The following is a 26,636-nucleotide window of genomic DNA, read 5'->3' as shown; positions in this document are numbered from 1 at the left end:
ACGTAGAATGGAAATAAAATAATAATAAATAAAAACAGACTCTGTCTTCTCGACAGACCTGTTCTTCACCTGAGGACGGCTGCTTGTGTTCTGGCCGAAACGTCGTTCTTTCGGTAAAGTCACGTAGAAGGGAAATAATAAAATAATACAAATAAAACATCATAAAATAATTCTCACGACGTTTCGGCCACAACGCAAGCAGCCGTCCTCAGGTGGAGAACAGGTCTGTCGACCGTGACTTTACTGAAAGAACCAAGAAGATGAATCCCTGCAGTCACGAAAGCTTTAAATCAAAAGACACCAGCTTATTTACCCCAAGGGCTTTTCATACAAAGTGCATCCCACGGCCCACACAACCTCCCACCATCATCCATCTATCGCTACCCCCCTCCTCTCCTCACTCCAGCCCCTCTTCTTCTTCTTCGATGTCAGAGCATGAAGACAATTTTGGCATCTTGCTCCTGGGCACCTCCAGGCTGCTACTGCCTCCCCAGCTGCCAGCACGAGGAAGGGCAACGGCTTGGCGAGCGTGCGCTCGCAAATTGTATTTGGCAATGCTGCTTTTGCGATACCGATTGCCGACAGAGGACAGATTCCTGCCAGAGGGCCGCAGCGCTGGGAACACTTTGGCACGGATGCCGTCCTTGGTGTCGATGCCGTCATCGTCGTCGTCTTCGGAGCTGAGGTGGACTGTCTCTTCACTGGACGAGCGCTGCAGCGTCGTCTCGCTGGAGATCGTGGTGGACACGCCATGCTCTTCGATTCCACTCAATAGCAGTCGCTTTTTGGCTTCTGGGACTCCCAGTTCATCCAAGTCCTAAAATCCAGCGAAATACAAAAATATGCACACACACACACACTAACTTGTGTTCAGCGATACAACATTGATAATTGTTTTTTTACCCTTCTATCTGGCAACAAAACTGACACCTTTTTACAAGGAGTCATGTTTGCATAGACCGCAATACCTTGCAGTCATAATACAAACAAAAGACATAACTCTGATAATGTGCACTGTCCCTGAAGTTGATTGGTCCACACCCGAGACAAGTATTGTGGTCTATACAAACATGACTCCTTGTAAAAAGGTGTCAATTTTGTTGCCAGATAGAAGGGTAAAAAAACAATTATGATATTTTTACTGGCAAATGAGGTTCCCATAGTGTACGATACAACATTCTTCAAATTTCTGACGACGTGTATTCCTCAGAGCAATTAATGTACAAAATCAGTCGGTATTACCGGTAGGAACCACCTGGTTCCACCAGCCCACAGGGGATGATTGTGTCTGTCCGTCGTGCATCCAAAAATGGGAGGGGTGGGGCTGGGTGGGGAGGGGAGGGTGGGGAGGGGCTGGGTGGGGAGGGGAGGGTGGGGAGGGGCTGGGTGGGGAGGGTGGGGTGGGGCTGGGTGGGGAGGGGCTGGTCACCCCGTGGTGCCCTTATAAAACTCAACGTTTAACCTACTCACGCCGGCTTGTGCCCGCCCTCACAGTCGGGCATATTTGCGGAATACACCACGCCGCCGTTGACCCTGGCCATTGACCGAGCAACCCAACGTTCCTACCCGCTCCCTCCGCAGGAGGAATGTGTTTGTTTTGTACCCACTACTGGATCAGGACTCCTCAGCCTCCTCACTCGAGCTATGTGACCACGATCCATCTATCAACGACACACGAACTAATCTTCTCACAACTCGAATCTCTGTGGTGGTCATCCTCTTGGTGATGTGTGCTCTACTTTGGATGCCACTCCAACACCGTTCTTGTTTCCCAGCCACAATGCAGTCCAGTGATGTTCCCTTGCCCAAGCCCATCTACTTTTTTGCAGTTGTCAATGTTTCTTATTTGCATGTTTTGGTATCCACGTGTAATGGGTTCCGGAGACACTTGTAGAGGTAACTTCTTTATTACAATACAACACTCCAACAGTCCTGATACTCTGTTACAGCCTAGGTACACAGCCTAAGTACACAGCCTAGGTACACTACTCTGGCTACGCTCTGGGGTCCTCCGGCTACAATTACCCTAGGGGAGGCTACCTGACCCGACCCAGCCAAGGTGTGGGTCTGGACTCTGGCTTCCTCGGAACTCGCCCTCACAAGGACGTAGAGCCGGGAGTCCCAGAGTCCCACCACTGGCCCTCACAGCGTCCCGGCCCTTACAAGGACAAGCGGGACGAGGGGGTCCAGGGTCCTAAGCTGGCTGGCTGGCGGGTCTTGAGCTGCGACTGGCCCCGATCGTCCAGGGAGCTGCCCTTTTATGCCTCGTGCCCAACGAGGGGTGGGGTTGTGTGTGCCCCCAGGTATCCCACAGAGCACACACAGCCCCCCCGTTGGTGGCGCCAAGGGGCTTAACTGTCTGGGGTGCCTGGGATCCTAGCGCCTGCCGCCAAGGGCTTCTCTGCCTAGGGTCCCAGAGCCCCCTCTTGTGGCACTACAATCCTCACTACTCACCACTCACCACTCACCCTCACCACTCAGCACTCACGCTCACCACTCACCTTCACCACTCACCCCTCTCCCTCACCACTCACCCTCACCACTCACCCTCACCACTCACCCTCACCACTCACGCTCACCACTCACCCTCACCACTCACCCTCACCACTCACCCCTCTCCCTCACCACTCACGCTCACCACTCACCCTCACCACTCACCCTCACCACTCACCCTCACCTACACACGTATTAACTCTTTACAAGTTTAATTCCAACCTTCCATCTTCTCCATGCTTCTTTGTGCATTTTTTATGTTGCAGAAAAACTTGCACAACTTAAAAATAAATCCCAATCCTGTAAACGTAAAAAAACACGCGTAGTTTGCATGGAAGCGTCCGTAGGAACTTGCCTGCAGAGTAACGTCCATCAGCTGTTGGACACTCGACAATCCACGTGAAGTGAAATTCTCCAAAAACTCCAAGCAGTCTATTTGTTTCAGGAAGCTTGAGACACAAAAAAAAACAACACACACAAGGCTCCAAAATGTTAATACCAAATACAAGAAGCACGAAAAAGTACTTTGTACGGCTGAATTACATTAACATTTTTACTCCATCAACATTGCGATTAGAAATAACATGTGAAGCAACACTTACATTGCTTGTACTGTATATCCCTATGGAAAATAATGACATTTTTTATTGGAAATCCAAGTGCAAAAATCAGCCCAAACTGCATTACGAACTTTGCTTTTCGATTTAAAGCTTTCGTGACTGCAGGGATTCATCTTCTTGGTTCTATCGGTAAAGTCACGTAGGAGGGAAGTAATAAAATAATAAAAATTAAATAATAAAAATAAAACATAATAAAATAGTTCTCACGACGTTACGGCTGCTTGCGTTGTGGCTGAAACGTCGTGAGAATTATTTTATCATGTATATTATATTATAATATTATATTATTTTATGATGTTTTATTTTTATTATTTTATTACTTCCCTTATACGTGACTTTACCGAAAGAACCAAGAAGATGAACTTTGCTTTGTTTTAATTCACCCACCGATTTAAGTATTGTAGTCGAGTATACACAGATAAAACTAAACACTTGAAGAACCCAGACTCGTATATAATAAAGGAGTGTTATAAACAACGCAAGTCAACTAAAAATATCTAATGCAGTGTAGAGTGCTCATCAGAATATCCGAGGCCAATACCAACCCACCTACCCAGTGACTAGGGAAGATGTTGCAGCATAGAATACGTCAAGGATAAGCCATTTTAATAAAGCAGTTATACATCATGAAATAGAATGGAGTGTGCAGACGCAACAGTAGAAAAGGTTTAGTAGTACAGTGCATATTATTATCATTATCAGAGTTGCTTCTTTTTATTAGCATTTTTGACTACTTGTGTTGTGGTTATTGCAAACATGATGCCTTGTATAAAGGTGTCAGTTTTGTACCAGTTTAAAAGGGTAAAAACCTACTACTATATTTTGCCACTGGTAAAGGAGATGTCTCAAGGTGTATGATGCCTTGTGTAAAGGTGTCAGTTTTGTACCAGTTTAAAAGGGTAAAAACCTACTACTATATTTTGCCACCGCTAAAAGAGATGTCTCAAGGTGTATGATGCCTTGTGTAAAGGTCAGTTTTGTACCAGTTTAAAAGGGTAAAAACCTACTACTATATTTTTCCACTGCTAAAAGAGATGTCTCATAGAGTAGAAAAGGTTATTTCAGCAAAGAATCCCTTTCATTTATTTGTAATTTTTTTCAGAGCGTGAATGATGACGATCTTCTTGGTTCTTTCGGTAAAGTCACGTAGAAGGAAAGCAACATTATTATATTATTTTAATATATTATTTTATTATTTTATTTTATTTTATTATGTTTTATTTTTATTATTTTATTATGTTTTATTTTTATTATTCTATTACTTCCCTTCTACGTGGTGACTTTACCGAAAGAACCAAGAAGATGAATCCCTGCAGTCACAAAAGCTTTAAATCGAAAAATGACGACGATGTTTAAAGGTGGCGACGATGATGCACCTAAAGGGCACTTACTTGTAAAGAGCGTTGCCAGGCTTGCCGCTGTCCGGCAGGGTTCCAAGCCGGGCCCGTGGGTTATCTCCGTCCGGTGGCCGTGGGGGACCATTGGATCCACTCGCTTCACCCGTCACAACATTCTGTGCAACGCCTGCAACCAGTGGATGAGCATTCGCAATAAAACCATTTACACCTCAACACATATACGAGTAATATTGAATTCATCCTCTTGGTTCTTTCGGTAAAGTCATCACGTAGAAGGGAAGTAATAAAATAATAAAACATCATAAAATAATTCTAACGACGTTTCGGCCACAACCCAAGCAGCCGTCCTCAGGTGGAGAACAGGTCTGTCGGGAAGACAGCGTCTGACAGACCTGTTCTTCACCTGAGGACGGCTGCTTGCGTTGTGGCCGAAACGTCGTGAGAATTGTATTTTATCGTGTTTTATTTTTATTATTTTATTACTTCCCTTCTACGTGGCGACTTTACCGAAAGAACCAAGAAGACTGCGTATCACTTTGTGGCAAATTGTGTCACGTCTTTCAATTCTACCGCATGCCGCCACGTTCCGTGCAGAGAAATGTGCTGTGCCGAGCAGGGAGAGCTTGCGTCACCTGGTGAGGAACCTTCGCCGGCACTGGAGGGTCCCTGGCTGCCGGCCAAGACTTCCTGTGAACACTCGCTGCCGTGTCGGCTGAGGTTGAACGGCCTGCCACGCAATTCCGTCACGTATCTGGGAGGGAGAAAAAACCCAAAAAATTAACCCTCTTGATGTGCAAATTATTTTGTCAAGGCGCCCTTTCCCCCCCTTCCAACCCAGCGTATATACATGCTCCAAGCACGTGTGCTGTTTCATTCAGACGCTGTCTTTCCGACAGACCTGGTTTTCACCTGAGGACGGCTGCTTGCGTTGTGGCCAAAACGTCGTGAGAATTATTTTATTATTTTTATCATTTTATTACTTCCCTTCTGTTGCTACCATTTAATTACAGCAGCAATCGGGAACTTCTCTCGCAAGAGCAACGATTGTCTATTTCGTGTTCACGTACTGTTGTTGCTGCAGGTTGCGCAACACATTGGCATCCGTGGGCAGCGTTCGGATCAGCTCCAGGTTTTCCTTGATTTTCTTTAATATTTCAAAATGTTCTCTCCCATGCACCTACATACATACAGACCGCAGAGCAAATTCTTTAAAACATCAAATGCTTATTGTGACATGTGATTGCGAGGAATTTCAACGAAAGCAGGTAACTTACCAGGAGGCGAAATATGTCTTCTTGGTCGGATGGCCAATTGCTGCCACAGTTGCTTGCAGTCATCAGCATGTCGTACACCACTTTCACGCAGCCTGAGGATTTGGTTAAGTGGCAAAAAGCGGACAATTTCTTTCAGAATAATACATTGAAATGATGTCATCATGGGACCTCCTTTGCCAGTACCAAAATATACTAATAGGGTTGTTCCCCTTTTTTTTTTCTGGCAACAAAACTGACACCTTTTGCAAGGAATCATGTTTACATTAACCACAATACCTGCAGTCAAATGCAAACAAAAAACACAACTCTGATAATGTATGCATTGTCTTTGAAACTGATTGGTCCACACCAGACAGCTTTCTTTAGAGCCGAGTCTCATATGATGTTCGACCAGATGACGCCAAAAGGCGTCATCATGGGACCTCCTTTGCCAGTACCAAAATATACTCATAGGGGTTTTCCCCTTTTTTCTGGCAACAAAACTGACACCTTTTGCAAGGAATCATGCTTACATTAACCACAATACTTGGTGTCATCTGGTCGAAAACCATATGAGACGAGGCTCTAAAGAAAGCTGTCTCTGGTGTGGACCAATCCGTTTCAAAGACAATGCATACATTATCAGAGTTGTGTTTATTGTTTGCATTTGACTGCAAGTATTGTGGTTAATGTAAGCATGATTCCTTGCAAAAGGTGTCAGTTTTGTTGCCAGAAAAAAGGGGAAAACCCCTATTAGTGAAATTATATAATTTACAAAAACCTCAAATGTGTCTTAATAGCTAGACAGCACGTGTGTGTGAACAAGGGGCAGTCAAAGTGATCACCTTGGGAGTTCGTATCAGAAGCCGCCTCTCCACTCGGTCGCTGACTGCTGCCAGAAGACACCTTAGGCACTGGTGGGGTGTGCTTAACTGACTGAGCCTGTGGAGACTGACAAGTCTGGGTTGCTGCCTCTGCCAAGGCAGGAGGATACTGTCGCACAGACTGAGCTGCATTCTGCCTGGTGCGTGAAGGAGCCTTCCGATTGTTTGGAGACTGCTGCTGCTGCTGTTGCAGCTCCTCATCGTCCTGATGCATGCGCCGCTCGTCCATTTTGATATCTTGGAGATTTGAAGCTTTCGCGACTGCAAGGAATCATACTCGGTAAAGTCACGTAGGTAAAAAATGAAATTAAAATTAAAATAAAAGAATAAAAATCACAAATCCTGCATAATGCACGGGCATAATTAGTACTATTCACATACATGCATTTCCCATATCCCCTCCCTTGGATGCTGCTAATCCTGCATAATGCACGGGCATATGTAGTACTAATTACATTCCTGCATTTCCCATAAATATGCTAAATTCCTCTTGATATGCAAATTCTTTTGTCGAAGCGCCCTTTCCCCCCCTCCCAACCCAGCTTATATATATATGCTCCAAGCTCGTGTGCTGTTTCATTCAGACTCTGTCTCCCCGACAGACCTGGTTTCACCTGAGGACGGTTGCTTGCGTTGTGGCCGAAACGTCGTGATAATTATTTTATTATGTTTTATTTTTATTATTTTATTACTTCCCTTCTACGTGACGACTTTACCGAACGAACCAAGAAGAAGAGAAAAATCACAACGTTTCGGAAGCAACACAAGCTTCCGTCTTCAGGTGAAACAGATATTTTGCTGTGACAGTTTCACCTGAAGACGGAAGCTTGTGTTGCTTCCGAAACGTCGTGATTTTTATTCTTTTATTTTTATTAATTTTTATTTCATTTTGCACCTGCATTTTTACATCTCTCCCCGGCGAAGCACACACTCGGGTCTCGCAGGAGAATCGGCCCAGTAACTGGCCACTCAAATAGGCAGAAAACAAATGCATTAAAACAAATTTTTTTATGGGCAGCCATTGTAAGGCATGTTTTTACTTAACCAGCCAAAAGAGAATTTCAAGAAATTACAGGAAAAGATAAAATAGTTTAAAAACATTAGAATCGCAATAATTGTACACTTAGACATTTTCAATGTTCAGCCCTATAAAACTGGCAGCAGACATTGTATGTAGCTAGGGTTCTCAAGTTTCGTACATCTATATATATAAAATCGTTCATGTCTGTCTGTGTGTGTGTATTTCGGCCCATACGCACTTTCATTGGACGGCGGTTGCCCCTGGCAACGGCTAGCCACGCCTTCGCCGCTTTCATTGGACCTGGCAACGGCTAGCGACGCCTTCGCCAAGGGCTGCAGTTTCATTGGACGGCGGTTGCCCCTGCCAACGGCTAGCCACGCCTTCGCCACTTTCATAAGCTCCGTATTTAATTAAATAATAGCCATTACACAGTATTGTTGGAGCGCTGAGGGGGGGGGAAGGAACGCCACCCGTACCCTGCCTCTTCCAAGCCGACAATTTTAGGCGAGGCCGCAGGCTTTGCACGCTACTAGGCCTCGACACCCACCACGCCACTCTGAGGTAAATTCATCAAAGTTTTTCCTACTCTTCACTACACCCCCACCACAATGTGTGCTATTAATATTACTTTTAAACCCAACGCGCCAACAATCGATTACTTTAATGTTCACTGTACAAATACTCATTAAGCTGGGTGAGCGTACTGCCAGTCTATCATGTACACTGTAGCCTGCTTATTAAGCTCGGTGAGCGTACTGCCACTCTATCATGTACACTCTAGCCTGCTTATGAAGCTGAGTGCGTGTACTGGCAGTCTATAATGTGGACTCTTGCCTGGTTATTATAATCGATTCTTTATATGTTCTTTGTACAAACAATCATTAAGCTGCTTGAGCGACCCCAGTTCGATTCCAACTCACGCCCACCACCGCTGACGATTATTTGAAACGGACCTGGCCCTCCCCTAGGTCCACTCAGCCTCAAACGCGTAACTGCTGTCGTGTGTGAACATCGTCACTGGGGAGACAAAGGCGGCGGGGCATCGTGGATCCAAGTCCCGGGCGAAGCCGGGTCATGTGTATGTGTGTTTGTGTTTATGTGTATGTTTATGTGTATGTCTGTGTGTCTCTATGTATGTGTGTATGTATGTGTATGTATGTGTTTGTGTGTATGTGTGTGTGTATGTTGGTACAGTAGGGGGCACAGGTGGTGCATCAGCCAGTCATCTCGGTCATCTCGGTCAGTCGACCCGTGGCACCTGGGTCTGCCCCGTGACCTCCTGCCACCGGGCGTTCGACACTTCACGTGGCCTCAAGGTGCACTTGGCCTGGCACAAGCATCGTGGTGACGTCACCGCCACTTAGTGGCGAATGGCGGTGTGTGTATTGTGTATGTGTTTGTGTGCATGTATGTGTGTGTTTGTGTGTATGTCTGTGTGTATGTATGTGTGTGTATGTGTGTGTATGTGTGTGTGTGTATGTGTTTGTGTGTATGTGTGTGTATGTATGTGTTTGTGTGTTTACGCTCGCATTACACAAATGTGTTGCAGGTCTAAGGCGTTCCTCGCGCAGCATTGCCGCTTTATTATTGCAGTCGTTTACTGCCGTGCGCACCCTGAAAGTCGTGTGTGTCTGCAGCAAGCGCGTGTATGTGTTCCTATGGACGCGCGCGTGTGTTGTGTAGGGGGAACGGTAGTGTAGTGCTTAGCGTGCTGTCTGTGTCTGTGTGTGTGTCTGTGTGTGTGCGTGTGTGGTGTGTGGGGAGCGATAGTGTAGTGCTTAGCGTGCTGTCTGTGTGTCTGTGTGTGTGTGTGTCTGTCTGTGTCTGTCTGTGTGTGTCTGCGTGTGTCTGTGTGTGTGTCTGTGTGTGTGTCTGTGCGTGTGTGGTGTGTGAGGAGCGGTGGGTGTAGTGCTTAACGCTACGCTGCGCTACCAACCCGGCGAACCGAGTTCGATTCCCGCTCACGGCCACCACCGGTGACGATTATTTGAACCTCCCCTAGGTCGACTCAGCCTCAAACGAGTAACTGGTGTTGCGTATTAACATCGGCACTGGGGAGACAAAGGCGGCCGGGCGTGGTGGATCCAAGTCCCGGGCGAAGCCGGGTCATGTGTATGTGTGTATGTGTTTATGTGTATGTCTGTGTGTCTGTATGCATGTGTGTATGTATGTGTGTGCATGTGTTTGTGTGTATGTGTGTGTGTATGTATGTGGGTTTTTGTGTATGTGTTTATGTGTATGTCTGCGTGCCTGTATGTATGTGTGTATGTACGTCTGTGGATGTGTTTGTGTGTATGTATGTGTGTGTCTATGTATGTGTGTGTATGTGTTTCTGTGTTTGTATGTGTGTGTATGTATGTGTGTTATGTGTCTGTCTGTGTGTCTGCATGTATGTGTGTGTGTATTGTGTATGTGTTTGTGTGTGTTTGTGTGTTTACGCTCGCATTACACAAATGTGTAATGCGGGTCTAAGGCGTTCCTTACACAGCATTGCCGCTTTATTATTTCAGTCGTTTACTGCCGTACGCACCCTGAAAGTCGTGTGTGTCTGCAGCAAGCGCGTGTATGTGTACCTATGGACGCGCGCGCGTGTGTTGTGTAGGGGGAACGGTAGTGTAGTGCTTAGCGTGCTGCCTGTGTCTGTGTGTGTGTCTGTGTGTGTGTCTGTGTGTGTGTGTGTGTGGTGTGTGGGGAGCGGTAGTGTAGTGGTTAGCGTGCTGTCTGTGTGTGTGTGTGTCTCTGTCTGTGTGTGTCTGCGTGTGTCTGTGTGTGTGTCTGTGTGTGTGTCTGTGCGTGTGTGGTGTGTGAGGAGCAGTGGGTGTAGTGCTTAACGCTACGCTGCGCTACCAACCCGGCGAACCCAGTTCGATTCCCGCTCACGGCCACCACCGGTGACGATTATTTGAACCTCCCCTAGGTCGACTCTGCCTCAAACGAGTAACTGCTGTAGCGTATTAACATCGCCACTGGGGAGAGAAAGGCGGCCGGCCGTGGTAGATACAAGTCCCGGGCGAAGCCGGGTAGTACAGCTAGTAACAGGATAAATTCCACACCCTCGAAATGGCATTGCTGTTGCATTAGCATCTGTGCCACCCATTCACTATAATGACCAATGCCATTGTAACTAGGTAAAAATTTACCTGTAAAAACAAAGTTTTTCACTATAAATCCTTTATATACGTGGCATCGGTTTTATTTTATTATTCATTTCTGTTTTCTTGAGTAAGAGTTTCATTTTTATCACATTGGTATTTTAAATTAAATATGAAAAAAAAATTTTCACGAAAATTAATTGTCACGCACAACGAGTTTGTGTGCAAAATGTCAGCTCGATTGGAAGTGGGTTAAAAAACGACCGAAAGATTTGTACGGTCCTAAGCAAGCAAGCAAGTGAACTTAATATAAAGGATTTAAAAATACAACTCTCACAGCAAGTGTCATCATCATCAGAGCCATTAGCGATCCGATTAAATTTTCCAAAACAAGTCGTTGATTACAAGGGTAGTTATTCGGGCGAAACAGCGATTTGATAACCTGTACGATACTTTCGCAAAAAATAAAGATTACAGAATAACGTTATTCTAAAACAATATATGTTAAAAAAACTCCCTTGGGGCAAACTGTGTAAGACCCCAAGACTTTGCCCAACAGTTGGCCGACAGAGTTGTAAACGGATAAATAAACGACCCCGTAAGAGAAACCAAATACTGTGATAACATTTAATGTTACATTTTTTTCCCACACAAATTAGTGCACAAGAACCTGAAACTTTCAGAGCAGGTTAAAGGCCGTTCGCACAGCCCAGCTGGAACATTAGCTTTGGGATTAAATGGAAGTTCCAAAGTTAATTAGCTTCCGTGTGGCGAGCCTAATTAACCACAAACATCCAATTAATTAATCAATCAAGCGCTCGTGATTTCCTCGGCTACCCAGTGAATGCTTGTCTTGTTAATCTATATATATAAAATCGTTCATGTCTGTGTGTCTGTGTGTGTGTGTGTGGACTGCACTTTCATTGGACGGCGGTTGCCCCTGGCAACGGCTAGCCACGCCTTCGCAGCTTTCATTGGACCTGGCAACGGCTAGCCACGCCTTCGCCAAGGGCTGCAGTTTCATTGGACGGCGGTTGCCCCTGCCAACGGCTAGCCACGCCTTCGCCACTTTCATAAGCTCCGTATTTAATTAAATAATAGCCATTACACAGTATTGTTGGAGCGCTAGGGGGGGGGGGGGAAGGAACGCCACCCGTACCCTGCCTCTTTCCAAGCCGACAATTTTAGGCGAGGCCGCAGGCTTTGCACGCTACTAGGCCTCGACACCCACCACGCCACTCTGAGGTAAATTCATCAAAGTTTTTCCTACTCTTCACTACACCCCCACCACAATGTGTGCTATTAATATTACTTTTAAACCCAACGCGCCAACAATCGATCACTTTAATGTTCACTGTACAAATACTCATTAAGCTGGGTGAGCGTACTGCCAGTCTATCATGTACACTGTAGCCTGCTTATTAAGCTCGGTGAGCGTACTGCCACTCTATCATGTACACTCTAGCCTGCTTATGAAGCTGAGTGCGTGTACTGGCAGTCTATAATGTGGACTCTTGCCTGCTTATTATAATCGATTCTTTATATGTTCTTTGTACAAACAGTCATTAAGCTGCTTGAGCGACCCCAGTTCGATTCCAACTCACGCCCACCACCGCTGACGATTATTTGAAACGGACCTGGCCCTCCCCTAGGTCCACTCAGCCTCAAAAGCGTAACTGCTGTCGTGTGTGAACATCGTCACTGGGGAGACAAAGGCGGCGGGGCATCGTGGATCCAAGTCCCCGGCAAAGCCGGGTCATGTGTGTGTGTGTTTGTGTTTATGTGTATGTCTGTGTGTCTCTATGTATGTGTGTATGTATGTGTATGTATGTGTTTGTGTGTATGTGTGTGTGTATGTATGTGGGTTTTTTTATGTCTTTATGTGTATGTCTGCGTGTCTCTATGTATGTGTGTATGTACGTGTGTGCATGTGTTTGTGTGTATGTATGTGTGTGTCTATGTATGTGTGTGTATGTGTTTCTGTGTATGTATGTGTGTGTATGTATGTGTGTTATGTGTCTGTCTGTGTCTGCATGTATGTGTGTGTGTATTGTGTATGTGTTTATGTGCATGTATGTGTGTGTTTGCGTGTATGTGTATGTCTGTGTGTTTGTGTGTATGTGTGTGTATGTATGTGTGTGTATGTGTGTATGTCTGTGTGTGTATGTATGTCGGTTTTGCCGCCGTGGTGGATCCAAGTCAAGCGACGACTTTGTCGTATTAAGTCGCTATACACAGCGTTGCCCGGGAGGAAAATACATTTTTACTCTTAACAAATCTTTTCTACATTACATAGCAATGACAAAACAACTGTCTAATTACTTTTTAACCTGACGCGCAAAAAATATATTCTTTCTAAGGTCACTGTGCAAATACTCATTCAGCTGGCTGAGCGGACTGCCAGTATATTACGTACACTGTAGCCTGCTTATTACATTCGGTCAGTGCACTGCTTATGAAGCACAGTGGGTGTACTGCCAGTCTATAATGTGGACTGTAGCCTGGTTCTTAAATAAAGTTAGTCAATTGGTAACACGTAGGCTTTCGCTAACATTATTCATAAACACCGTTATTGCCTTTAGATCGCCTTATTTATTAATGTGTTGTAACACTCCACCACCCCACACGGACAATCAGTACAAAAGTGTCCCGTTGATAAAACAATCATAGTTCACTGCTTTACGCCACCGCTGTGTTCAAGCGTTCAAACACTACAATTAACATTTCTGATTAAAAAACAACTGTATCCTTATGTTTAAACCCCACGCGCCATTATGTTTCAACCACACGCGCCACAAATCGATTCTTTCCATCTTCACTGTACTAATTGTCATTCAGCTGGGTGAGCGTACTGCCACTCTATAATGTACACTGTAGCCTGCTTAATAAGTCAAGTCACTCATTATGTAACACGTACGCTTTGCCAACCATTATTCAAAAACAACATTGTTGCCTTTACATCGCCTTCTTTATTAATGTGTTGTAACCCTCCACCACCCCACACGGCCAATCACTACAAAAGTGTCCCCTTCATAAAACACTAATAGTTCACTGGTTTAGCCCACCGGTGTGTTCAAGCGTCAAACCACAAAAAATACCATTTCAGAGTAGGACGTTTCGCTTATGCTCGATTCAATTACCAGCCAAACGTCCTACTCCACAATTCTCTGTCCGTCTGTGTACGCTCGCTTGCGAGCCATTTGCCCGGAGCCACGTACCGTGCCCCGCCATGGCAATAGGCATGTCAGTATTTTTTTATCCGTCACCTTTAATGTCGTTTTTTTTCGTCTTTTGTTAACTTTGATATTTATTAATTTCCCCGCGCCGCTCCGCGCTTCCCATACAAACTATTGCACCATCGATCCCCGCGTCTTTCATAGGAGAATATCTTTTTCAATCTTTTCTATTAAGTTTGCTGCCACGCATATTCATAATTTACTGTTAAACAATTTACTTTCACGCATTATACTTATTCTTTATTCATGTGCGTGACCATCCCAAATCACGCACCTTTCGTGGGGGAGACGGCTAATGCCAAGTTGCACGCTGGTAGTGACAGCAACATTTTTTTTCCCCTTAAAAATGATTTACAAATACACTAAACGCTCACCTAAATTCTTCACTGCCTCATGTCCTGCCACATATCCACTTCTCCCGAGGGGGGTGCGGCCAACCGTGCGTTTTCTGTACCATGGCTTTGCCCACATTTACCTTCCGTACCAATCCGATATCTCGAGGATCCCCAAGCCGGTACACACTCATTTTCCGAGCGTTCGCGATTTTTGTGTTGCCTCACTCTAGAGTTTCCTGTAGCGAACCGGACTTCACCTAAAGCTAATGATCCGAGCCAACCGCCTACACCTTGAATTGTATGGCCAATGGCAGAGACGTGTTCACACCGCAAGGTGGAAACAGACTGGTCATACCGAAAGGCGTCAGGTCAACGTTTCGTTTGGAACCCCATAAATCGGGGCCACGCAACACTATTTTCACACCGCCATAGTCGTGTTGCCCCATCGGAAGGGCCCCATTGGAAGGGATCTCCAACACGACTTGAGAGCACCACAGTCGTGTTGCCTCATTGCTAGCGAACTACAACACTACTCTAAACTACAGTTGGGTTTCCCCATTCGTAGGGATAATCAACCCCACTGTCAACCGACATTTAGTGTTGACGCTTTTGCGTTCAGCGCTATTGGTGGTCTTTTCCCACGCACGTGTCAACTTGCTGCACTTCATTCGAAGTTCTTTTTTCTCTTCCATAGAAACAAAGTATCCATGTCTACATCAAGCAAGGGAAAGCGTAAAGCGCAAACCACGACAACTAAACAAGCCAACAAAAAAGCCCGTACAACCACCGACGAAGCACCCTCCATACCTGCACCAAAGCGCGTTATGACCGAACAACAAAAAAAGCTAAAACGTCAACGGCCGGCGTTTATACATGCGGCGCAAACGGCTAAAGCCTAGCAACAAAGCCGCCACAATAAAGCAATTGCCAAGGCGCGTTTGCGCACCCAAGCTACTGCAAAACAACTTGAAGCCAGACGCCAACGCAACCGAGAGCTCATGTCTTACGCACGTGCCAACGAAACCCCCGAAGAACGCGACGCGCGACACCTACGCAACCGTGAGGTTACGTCGGACGCACGTGCCGCGGAAACCGAGGAACAACGCGACGCGCGACGCCAACGCAACCGAGAGCTCATGTCGGACGCACGTGCCGAGGAAACCGACCATGAACGCGAGGCGCGACGCCAACGCAACCGAGAGCTCATGTCTTACGCACGTGCCAACGAAACCCCCGAACAACGCGAGGCGCGACGCCACCGCGACCGCGAGGCGACGTCGGACGCACGTGCTAACGAAACCGCTGAAGAACGCGACGCGCGACGCCTCCGCAACCGGGAAGTTATGTCGGCCGCACGTTCTAACGAAAGCACCGAAGAGCGTCAAGCGCGACGCCGAGTGGATCGCGAGGCAACTGCCGTGGCACGGCAAAATGAAGATGAACGCCAACTCTCAACACCACGCGCTGACGATGCGCAGCGCAGAGCTGTCCGGGTCTCGACAAACTATCGAGACCTAATTGGCGCGGCATTCGTCTATTCACCCCACGACCCATATGCCGATATGCGCGTTCTCCAACTTGGTCTCATGGACAAGCGGTGTGTCCAATGCACTGCTTTAACGTTTGCAGGAGAACCCAAGGGTCTATGTTGTGCAAGTGGCAAGGTTGTATTGCCTGCTTTGCCACAACCCCCTTCGCCGTTGAATCAACTGTTGTACGGGAATGGAGACTTGGATCGGCATTTCCAAAACAATATCCGGCGCTTTAACTCTGCATTTCAGATGACCAGCTTTGGTGCAGACGTTAAGGATCAGGGGGGCTTTATGCCAACGTTTCGCGTCAAGGGTCAAGTGTACCATAGAATAGGGTCATTGTTGCCTTTCGCTGATAATAATCCTCAGTTCTTGCAGATTTATTTCTGCGATGGTATCGACACCGCCACCAATGCTCGATTGAGCTTCACAGTTCAGAACGAACGAGATCGGTCCAAGGACCGTGAGGTGGTTGTGATGCTTCAAGACATGCTTAATGACCACAACGAGTTGGTGCGGCAGTTCAAAAACCATCTTGGGAATTTGACTACACCAGGCCAGCGCTTGATCATTCGTGGGGACAAAACACCTGGGGATGAACATCGTGGGCGCTACAACGCACCAACAGCACCCGACGTCGCAGTCATCATCTGTGGAGAAAACGGAAAGAAAAGGGACATTGTGCTTGAGAAATCAAGCGGTGTTCTGGTGCGGATTTCCGAATTTAATCCAACGTATGATCCACTGCAGTACCCCTTGATTTTTTGGAACGGGCATGATGGTTATCACTTTGATATATATCAAAACGGAGGGCAAAGCGCTAAAAAGGTGTCATGTATGCAATTCTACTGCTACATGCTCATGATTCGCGACGGTACTAAGAACCTATTGCTGTACTATCGTGAATTGTTCCATCAATTCGTGGTCGACATGTACGCCAAAATTGAATCTGAACGATTGGACTTTATCCGTTACAACCAAACAAAATTGCGCAGTGAATCTTACTTCCATTTGTGTGACGCGATGAATCAGGCAGACGCGGATCCTACTCAAATTGGGAGACGTGTCGTCTTGCCTGCTACGTTCACTGGTAGCCCGAGACACATGCACAAATACGCTCAAGATGCCATGGCGTATGTGCGCAAGTACGGCCGACCTGATCTTTTTGTTACGTTCACATGCAACCCCAAGTGGGAGGAAATACAACGTCATCTATTCCAAAACCAAAAACCTACACATCGTCACGATGTGATCGCTCGGGTCTTTCGTCTCAAGCTTAAAAAAATGATGGAAGTCATCTGGAAGGGAAAAATATTTGGTGACACCATTTGCCACATGTATTCGGTGGAATGGCAAAAACGTGGGTTACCCCATGCGCACATCTTGGTTTGGTTGGCTACAAAAATACGCCCCAATCAAGTGGATCTCATTATCACTGCTGAGATCCCAGATTCCAACATGGACCCTGCTTTGTACACAACTGTCACTACAAACTTGCTTCATGGTCCATGCGGAAGGGACAATCCTTCCTCACCGTGCATGCTAAATGGCGTTTGTTCCAAGCGCTACCCCAGGCAATTCATTGTCGAAACACAAACTGACAAAGAAGGGTATCCTTTATACAGAAGACGAGATTCCAACCATGGTGGTCATACATTCAAAAAGACTATCCGTGGGAAAGAATTTACGTACGACAACCGATATGTTGTGCCATATTCGCCGATTTTGTGCAAAATGTTCCATGCGCACATCAATGTCGAATTTTGTCAGTCTGTGAAGGCTATCAAATACATTTGCAAGTATGTCTACAAAGGCAGCGACCAAGCTGTGTTTGAGGTCACTGGAGGCACGGCAAATTTTGACGAGGTTCGACAGTTTCAACAGGGCCGCTACATAAGCAGCAACGAGGCTATATGGAGAATCTTCAGCTTTTCCATCCATGATCGGTTTCCTGCCGTTGTCCATCTTGATGTGCATCTAGAAAACGGTGAACGCGTGTATTTTACAGCCGGCAACGTCGACAAAGTCCTTCAAGTGCGTCGCAATACTACGTTGACTGCATTCTTCAAACTTTGCGAAAGCGATGAGTTTGCGCGTACGCTACTGTACTCTGACATTCCGTCGTATTACACTTGGAAGAACTACACTTGGAACCGTCGTCTCAAGGGCCTACCAGTGGAAGGCTGGCCTGGCGTTTGCAAGGACCACGCATTGGGTCGCCTCTATACCGTTCATATGTCCCAAACGGAATGCTATTATCTCCGCTTGCTTTTGATTAACGTCAGAGGCCCAACATCCTTTCACTCCATTAAAACGGTCGATGGACAACTTTGTGATACGTTTAAACAAGCGTGCCAAGGTTTGCACCTTCTGGAAAGCGAACATCATTTGCACCAGGCCATGCAAGAAGCAGTAGACTGTCGAGGACCGTCAAAAATCCGAGATCTATTCGCTATTATTTTGACTACGTATACTCCAGCTAATGCGAGAGACCTGTGGGATGCTTACAAAGATCACATGGCTGAAGACATTCTATTTCGCTATCAAAATGAGTCCAACGACCAAGGACTTAAATTGTCCGATGCTATGACTAATGAGGCTTTGATCTTGATAGAGAACATCACTTTGTCTATGGCGGGCCGCCCGTTGGAACACTTTGGTCTGGATACACCTCGACGAGACCTTCCAGTGCCCCTTTGTGCTGAAATTGTTCGGGAGCAGAACTACGATACTATTGCTCTCTCACATTTAGTGGACCACAATCTGCCTCTATTGCAGAATGTGCCTGCGCAACATACGGCATATGTATCATTGATAGAGAAGATCTACTCCGGACAAGGTTCCGTCACCTTCCTCGACGCACCTGCTGGCACTGGGAAGACGTTCCTCATCAACACCATATTAGCCTCTGTCCGGTGCAAAGGAGATATTGCGTTAGCAACAGCTTCTTCTGGCATTGCTGCTACTCTTATGGATGGGGGACGCACAGCTCATTCCACATTCAAGCTACCACTCAATTTGACACGTGAAGATGCCACTTGCAATATCTCCAACCAAAGTGGTACTGCCAAATTGTTACGTGCTTGCAAAGTCATTGTTTGGGATGAATGTACGATGGCACACAAAAGAGCTGTAGAACTCCTCGATGACACTTTACGCGATATCCGCGAACCCCGTCAAGTCATGGGAGGAGTCTGTGTCATTTTATCAGGGGACTTTCGTCAGACACTGCCTATCATTACCCGGGGAACCATGGCGGATGAGGTCCATGCGTGCTTGAAGAAAAGCCGCCTTTGGACCCAGGTCGATAAGCTAAAGTTGACTACTAACATGCGCCTATTGACCAGTGGGGATTTGTCGGCTCAACGTTTTGCCGACACATTACTCCACATTGGAAATGGGACTATGCAGCCAATCCATAACGATGACATTACACTCCCTATCGACTTTTGTCATATGTTGTCGTCTCCTAGCGACTTAAAAGACAAAGTCTATCCTGATATCGCCACCAAACCTATGGGAGATGATTTGTGCACTTGGCTATGTGCACGAGCTATACTGGCACCCCGGAACGATGATGTCAATGCAATCAATGCTCATATTTTGGGGTTGCTGCCACAGCCTGCTGTGACGTACAAGTCGTTCAACAAGACACTTGAAAATGACGATGCAGTACGCTTTCCCAATGAATTTCTTGACTCTCAAGAATTGCCAGGCATGCCTCAACACAAACTCACGCTGAAGGTTGGCGCACCTATACTTTTGTTGCGAAATCTCAATGCTCCAAAACTCTGCAATGGTACAAGACTTTGTGTCAAGTCTTTGTTTCCAAACTTAATTGAAGCAGTTGTGTTGACTGGCAGTCACAAAGGGGTTGAAGTGCTATTGCCACGGATCCCCATTATTGCCGAAGATGTCCCATTTCCCTTCAAGCGAACGCAATTCCCCATTCGTTTGGCTTATGCAATGACCATTAACAAATCTCAAGGTCAAACATTCCTAATTGCTGGGATCAATCTACAAACGCCTTGCTTTGCCCACGGCCAACTATACGTGGCCTGCTCTCGCGTCGGATCCGCCAAAAACTTATTTGTCTACGCACCTGGCGGTATCACGAAAAACATTGTGTACCCACAAGTTCTCATTGATTAGTTTCTAAACTTCCGTAATCAATTATCTTTAAACACTTCACTTAAACACACTCTTTACTTACCTTTTTATAACACTCCGTAATAAATTATTCGATACACTTTAACATCTTTCTCTGTCCCCACTTATGTACCCGCCACAAGCGCAACGCGTGCACATGCAAACCACAAAATACAAAGCCTCCAACTCAGACAACACGTGAGGACCCGTGCAACGGCGGGTTTTACTGCGAATTGCCAAAGTTGTCAATATGTGTGTCTGTTCAACATGTTAACCGTATTTCCCGACATGCAACAAACAGCAAATTTCGCATGGGGCTACTTTGCAGACTGTACACCATGCAAACATTCTCAAAATACACTTTTTTTAGGGGAGGGGGTGAGCTCAATAATTCATATATTTTGGTACACCAATTGACCTGTGACGTCAAATATGTCATGTGACCCGCGCATGTGTAAGCGTAACGCATTGCAGTGTCGTGGTTAGCGCGCCGCGCTACGAACCCGGCCACCCAAGTTCCATTCCCGCTCACGGCCACCACCGGTGACGATTATTTGAACCGGTCGTGGGCCTACCCTAGGTCCACTCAGCCTCAAAAAGAGTAACTGGTGTGGCGTATGAACATCGCCACTGGGGAGACAAAGGCGGCCTGGCGTCGTGTATCCAAGACCCGGGCGAAGCCGGGTAGTACAGCTAGTTAATTTATAAAACCGCACGTGTATTTAGTTTCTGTATCTCCAGTCTGCTCATATGTCACACCAGTTATAACGAGGGTGCCAATTTAATGTTTAAAAATTTAACCCGTTAAAACAAAGTTTTTCACTATAAATACTTTATATGCGTGGCATCGGTTTTATTTTAGTATTCATTTCTGTTTTTCTTGAGTAAGAGTTTCATTTTTATCACATTGCTTTTTTAAATTAAATATGACATTTTTTTCCCCTATAAAGTGGAACATTTTTGGAAAAAAATTTCACGAACATTAATTGTCACGCACAACGAGTCTGTGTGCAAAATGTCAGCTCGATTGGATCACGGGAAGTGGGTTAAAAAACGACCGAAAGATTTGCACGGTCGTAAGCAAGCAAGCAAGTGAACTTAATATAAAGGATTTAAAAAGCAATCACAGATGACGTTACTCAGAGTTAAATGAGCAAAAGGCAAACATCTATGAATCATCGTGGCCAGTCGAGCTTGCCACTCACTCTTAGCTAAATTAATGACAATCTCCAACGATATTAAGAGGTTCATCTTCTTGGTTCTTTCAGTAAAGTCACGTAGAAGGGAAGTAATAAAATAATAAAAATTAAACATAATAAAATATTATATTATTTTATTGTATTATGTTTTATTTTATTACTTCCATTCTACGTGACTTTACCGAAAGAACCAAGAAGATGAATCCCTGCAGTCACGAAAGCTTTAAATCGAGATATTAAGAGGTCTTTAACATTCCTATTCAATCTAGGATTGTCTTGATAATTGTTTTTTACCCTTCTATCTGGCAACAAACTGAAACCTTTTATACAAGGAGTCATGTTTGCATAGACCACAATACCTGCGGTCGTAATGCAAACAAAACACACAACTCTGATAATGTATGTGCACTGTCCTTAAATTAAACACAATTGCATTTTTAAAAAATTCAAATAAAACCCGAGTCAACTCACGTCACACACGCAATTTGTAATTGAATGAGCACGTTGCTTAATTAATTGGCCTCAGGTCAACACCTCAGGGTGATTCACAGCTGGCCTAATTAACGACGTCTTAATTGGCCCGCTACTAATTAACAGCTGGCCTAATCAACGACTCAATTTGGCGGGATTATTTCAACGAGAGATTATTAAATATCGTAGTGAACGCGTTGAACTTTAACAAGCACGGGTTGATCATTATTGTTATTATATTCCGCGCATGCACTTTTATTTGTCGAGATTTTTTGTTTACTAATCTTGGAGCTTACTCACAACTCACCCTCACCACTAACCACTCTCTCACCACTCACCCTCACCCTCACCACTCACCCTCACCACTCACCCTCACAACTCACCCTCACCACTCACCCTCACCACTCACCCTCACCACTCTCTCACCACTCACCCTCACAACTCACCCTCACCACTCACCCTCACCACTCACCCTCACCACTCACCCTCACCACTCACTCTCACCACTCTCTCACCACTCACCCTCACAACTCACCCTCACCACTCACCCTCACCACTCACCCTCACCACTCACCCTCACCACTCACCCTCACCACTCACTCTCACCACTCTCTCACCACTCACCCTCACAACTCACCCTCACCACTCACCCTCACCACTCACTCTCACCACTCTCTCACCACTCACCCTCACAACTCACCCTCACCACTCACCCTCACCACTCACCCTCACCACTCACCCTCACCACTCACCCTCACCACTCACTCTCACCACTCTCTCACCACTCTCTCACCACTCACCCTCACAACTCACCCTCACCACTCACCCTCACCACTCACCCTCACCACTCTCTCACCACTCACCCTCACAACTCACCCTCACCACTCACCCTCACCACTCACCCTCACCACTCACCCTCACCACTCACTCTCACCACTCTCTCACCACTCACCCTCACAACTCACCCTCACCACTCACCCTCACCACTCACCCTCACCACTCACCCTCACCCTCACCACTCACCCTCACCACTCACTCTCACCACTCTCTCACCACTCACCCTCACAACTCACCCTCACCACTCACCCTCACCACTCACCCTCACCACTCACCCTCACCACTCACCCTCACCACTCACTCTCACCACTCTCTCACCACTCACCCTCACAACTCACCCTCACCACTCACCCTCACCACTCACCCTCACCACTCTCTCACCACTCACCCTCACAACTCACCCTCACCACTCACCCTCACCACTCACCCTCACCACTCACCCTCACCCTCACCACTCACCCTCACCACTCACCCTCACCACTCACCCTCACCACTCACCCTCACCACTCACTCTCACCCTCACCACTCACCCTCACCACTCACCCTCACCACTCACCCTCACCACTCACCCTCACCACTCACCACTCTCTCACCACTCACCCTCACAATTCACCCTCACCACTCACCCTCACAACTCACCCTCACCACTCACCCTCACCACTCACCCTCACCACTCACCCTCACCCTCACCACTCACCCTCACCACTCACTCTCACCACTCTCTCACCACTCACCCTCACAACTCACCCTCACCACTCACCCTCACCACTCACCCTCACCACTCACCCTCACCACTCACCCTCACCACTCACTCTCACCACTCTCTCACCACTCACCCTCACAACTCACCCTCACCACTCACCCTCACCACTCACCCTCACCACTCTCTCACCACTCACCCTCACAACTCACCCTCACCACTCACCCTCACCACTCACCCTCACCACTCACCCTCACCCTCACCACTCACCCTCACCACTCACCCTCACCACTCACCCTCACCACTCACCCTCACCACTCACTCTCACCCTCACCACTCACCCTCACCACTCACCCTCACCACTCACCCTCACCACTCACCCTCACCACTCACCACTCTCTCACCACTCACCCTCACAATTCACCCTCACCACTCACCCTCACCACTCACCCTCACCACTCACCCTCACCACTCACCCTCACCACTCACCCTCACCCTCACCACTAACACTCACCACTCAGCACTCACCCTCACCACTCACCCTCACCACTCACCCTCACCACTCACCCTCACCACTCACCCTCACCACTAACCACTCTCTCACCACTCACCCTCACCACTCAGCACTCACCCTCACCACTCTCTCACCACTCACCCTCACCACTCACCACCCACCCTCACAACAACCGCTCACCACTCACCCTCACCACCCACCCTCACCAATCACGCTCACCACTCACCACTCACCCTCACCACTAACCCTCACCACTCCAATCGTCGCAGATGCAATTATTCCTTTAAAAGAGTGCTGCTGGTGGTGGAGGGAGGTAGGGGAGGACCACCCACTAACCTTCAGATACTTTCCCCGCAACTTCACGGCAGCGGGGCTCGCAATGCTCACAACAGGTCGCTGCTGTCGGCAGGCAACGCAGCAGCAGCTGTAGTAGCAGCAGCAACAGCAGCAGCAGTAACAGCTGTAGCTACAGCAGCAGCAGTAACAGCTGTAGCTACAGCAGCAGCAGCTACAGCGTCTCGGCCTCGACTTGTGTAGCCCCTCCCCCTCTCGAGTCACATGACGTCATCCGTCCCTACGCGCACGCGCTCATTGGCTACAGGATGCGCGTGCATGACGTCATCACCCAGTGGGGAGTTCGCCGATTGGCTTACGTGGCAATGGAGGGGTGGGGGGGGTTTGTTGTGTCGTGATGTCACCCCCACGGCGGACCAATCGGGAGAGCGGAAAATTCTCGAGGGGGCGTGGCCTCCACGTAGGAGGACCAATGAGACGCGCGTATCGATTTTCTCTGCACGTGACTTCGGGTCAGAGGTCACGTGGTGTTAATGGCGATGTCGAAACTCTGCACACGTGACCTCCTCCTCCTCTTCCTCCACCTCGCCACGTGCAGCCACGGTGAGTGGTGGTGCAGTGGTTAGCGCACTGTGAGTGGGGAGTGGTGGTGCAGTGGTTAGCGCACTGTGTGTGTGTGGGGAGTGGTGGTGCAGTGGTTAGCGCACTGTGTGTGTGTGGGGAGTGGTGGTGCAGTGGTTAGCGCACTGTGTGTGTGTGGGGAGTGGTGGTGCAGTGGTTAGCGCACTGTGTGTGTGTGGGGAGTGGTGGTGCAGTGGTTAGCGCACTGTGTGTGGGTGGGGAGTGGTGGTGCAGTGGTTAGCGCACTGTGTGTGTTGGGGAGTGGTGGTGCAGTGGTTAGCGCACTGTGTGTGTGTGGGGAGTGGTGGTGCAGTGGTTAGCGCACTGTGTGTGTGGGGGAGGGTGGTGCAGTGGTTTAGCGCACTGTGTGTGTGTGGGAGTGGTGGTGCAGTGGTTAGCGCACTGTGTGTGTGTGGGGAGCGGTGGTGCAGTGGTTAGCGCACTGTGTGTGTGTGAGTGGTGGTGCAGTGGTTAGCGCACTGTGTGTGTGTGGGAGTGGTGGTGCAGTGGTTAGCGCACTGTGTGTGTGTGGGGAGTGGTGGTGCAGTGGTTAGCGCACTGTGTGTGTGTGTGGTGGTGGTGCAGTGGTTAGCGCACTGTGTGTGTGTGTGGTGAGTGGTGGTGCAGTGGTTAGCGCACTGTGTGTGTGTGAGTGGTGGTGCAGTGGTTAGCGCACTGTGTGTGTGTGGGGAGTGGTGGTGCAGTGGTTAGCGCACTGTGTGTGTGTGGGGAGTGGTGGTGCAGTGGTTAACGCACTGTGTGTGTGTGGGGAGTGGTGGTGCAGTGGTTAGCGCACTGTGTGTGTGTGGGGAGTGGTGGTGCAGTGGTTAGCGCACTGTGTGTGTTTGGGGAGTGGTGGTGCAGTGGCTAGCGCACTGTGTGTGAGTGTGTGGGAGTGGTGGTGCAGTGGTTAGCGCACTGTGTGTGTGGGGGGAGTGGTGGTGCAGTGGTTAGCGCACTGTGTGAGTGGGGATTGGTGGTGCAGTGGTTAGCGCACTGTGTGTGTGTGTGGGGAGTGGTGGTGCAGTGGTTAGCGCACTGTGTGTGTGTGTGGAGTGGTGGTGCAGTGGTTAGCGCACTGTGTGTGTGTGGGGAGTGGTGGTGCAGTGGTTAGCGCACTGTGTGTGAGTGTGTGGGGGAGTGGTGGTGCAGTGGTTAGCGCACTGTGTGTGTGGGGGGAGTTGGTGGTGCAGTGGTTAGCGCACTGGTGTGTGGGGAAGTGGTGGTGCAGTGGTTAGCGCACTGTGTTTGAGTGAGTAGGGAGTGGTGGTGCAAGTGGTTAGCGCACTGTGTGAGTGGGGGAGTGGTGGTGCAGTGGTTAGCGCACTGTGTGTGTGTGTGGGGAGTGGTGGTGCAGTGGTTAGCGCACTGTGTGTGTGTGTGGAGTGGTGGTGCAGTGGTTAGCGCACGTGTGTGAGTGTGTGGGGAGTGGTGGTGCAGTGGTTAGCGCACTGTGTGGTGTGGGGGGAGTGGTGGTGCAGTGGTTAGCGCACTGTGTGTGTGTGGGGAGTGGTGGTGCAGTGGTTAGCGCACTGTGTGTGTGGGGGGTGGTGAGTGGTGGTGCAGTGGTTAGCACACTGTGTGTGGGGGGAGTGGTGGTGCAGTGGTTAGCGCCTGTGTGTGAGTAGGGAGTGGTGGTGCAGTGGTTAGCGCACTGTGTGAGGTGGGGAGTGGTGGTGCAGTGGGTTAGCGCACTGTGTGTGAGTGTTGTTTTCCCATCTGCCCAGTTGCGCCGTATCTACTGAATGTGCGTTTGGAGTCTCAAGACCTCCTGGCGACGCTTTGCTGGACCCCCGTTGAAGTGGCTCCTGTGGGGGGTGGAGGAGAGAGACCCCCCACCTGTTGACCCTTCAAGCATCAACTCCACCACCACCACCAACTCACGTTCCTGAATGTCACCTACAGAGTTCAGAGCAAACTGTGAGATGCTCACTCACTCACTCAGCCACTCACCCATTAAGGCACTCACTCACCAACCCACTAGCTCACCAACCAACCCACTCACCCACCAACCCCACTCACTCACG

The 26,636-nt window shown here is 48.0% G+C and overlaps 1 protein-coding gene across 1 annotated transcript; it reads right to left on the bottom strand.

The window, feature by feature from the left end:
* LOC133362520 (uncharacterized) lies at positions 1-24,153 on the bottom strand. The gene is made up of 8 exons (XM_061581467.1): positions 24,031-24,153; positions 6,570-6,869; positions 5,746-5,837; positions 5,539-5,648; positions 5,104-5,222; positions 4,505-4,637; positions 2,849-2,942; positions 1-817 (listed from the first exon to the last, which is right to left on the bottom strand). The coding sequence occupies exons 2-8, from the start codon at positions 6,835-6,837 to the stop codon at positions 398-400; spliced, it is 1,236 nt and encodes a 411-aa protein (XP_061437451.1). The 5' UTR covers positions 6,838-6,869; positions 24,031-24,153; the 3' UTR covers positions 1-397.
* Positions 24,154-26,636: the final 2,483 nt, after the last annotated feature.

Source organism: Lethenteron reissneri, unplaced genomic scaffold (assembly GCF_015708825.2).
Source record: "Lethenteron reissneri isolate LAM-NWPU_2019-01 unplaced genomic scaffold, ASM1570882v1 scaffold_1512, whole genome shotgun sequence".
NCBI classification, from domain to species: Eukaryota; Metazoa; Chordata; class Hyperoartia; order Petromyzontiformes; family Petromyzontidae; genus Lethenteron; species Lethenteron reissneri.
The sequence above is the reverse complement of the archived record's forward strand: the minus strand, read 5'-3'. Positions and strand labels throughout refer to the sequence as shown.

Coding starts and splice junctions, on each gene's coding strand:
- LOC133362520 (XM_061581467.1), bottom strand. CDS start 6,837: ATGGACGAGCGGCGCATGCATCAGGACGATGAGGAGCTGCAACAGCAG. Junction 5,223..5,538: donor CGCAACCTGCAGCAACAACA/GTACGTGAACAC, acceptor TCTCCCTCCCAG/ATACGTGACGGAATTGCGTG. Junction 4,638..5,103: donor CGGCGAAGGTTCCTCACCAG/GTGACGCAAGCT, acceptor CACTGGTTGCAG/GCGTTGCACAGAATGTTGTG.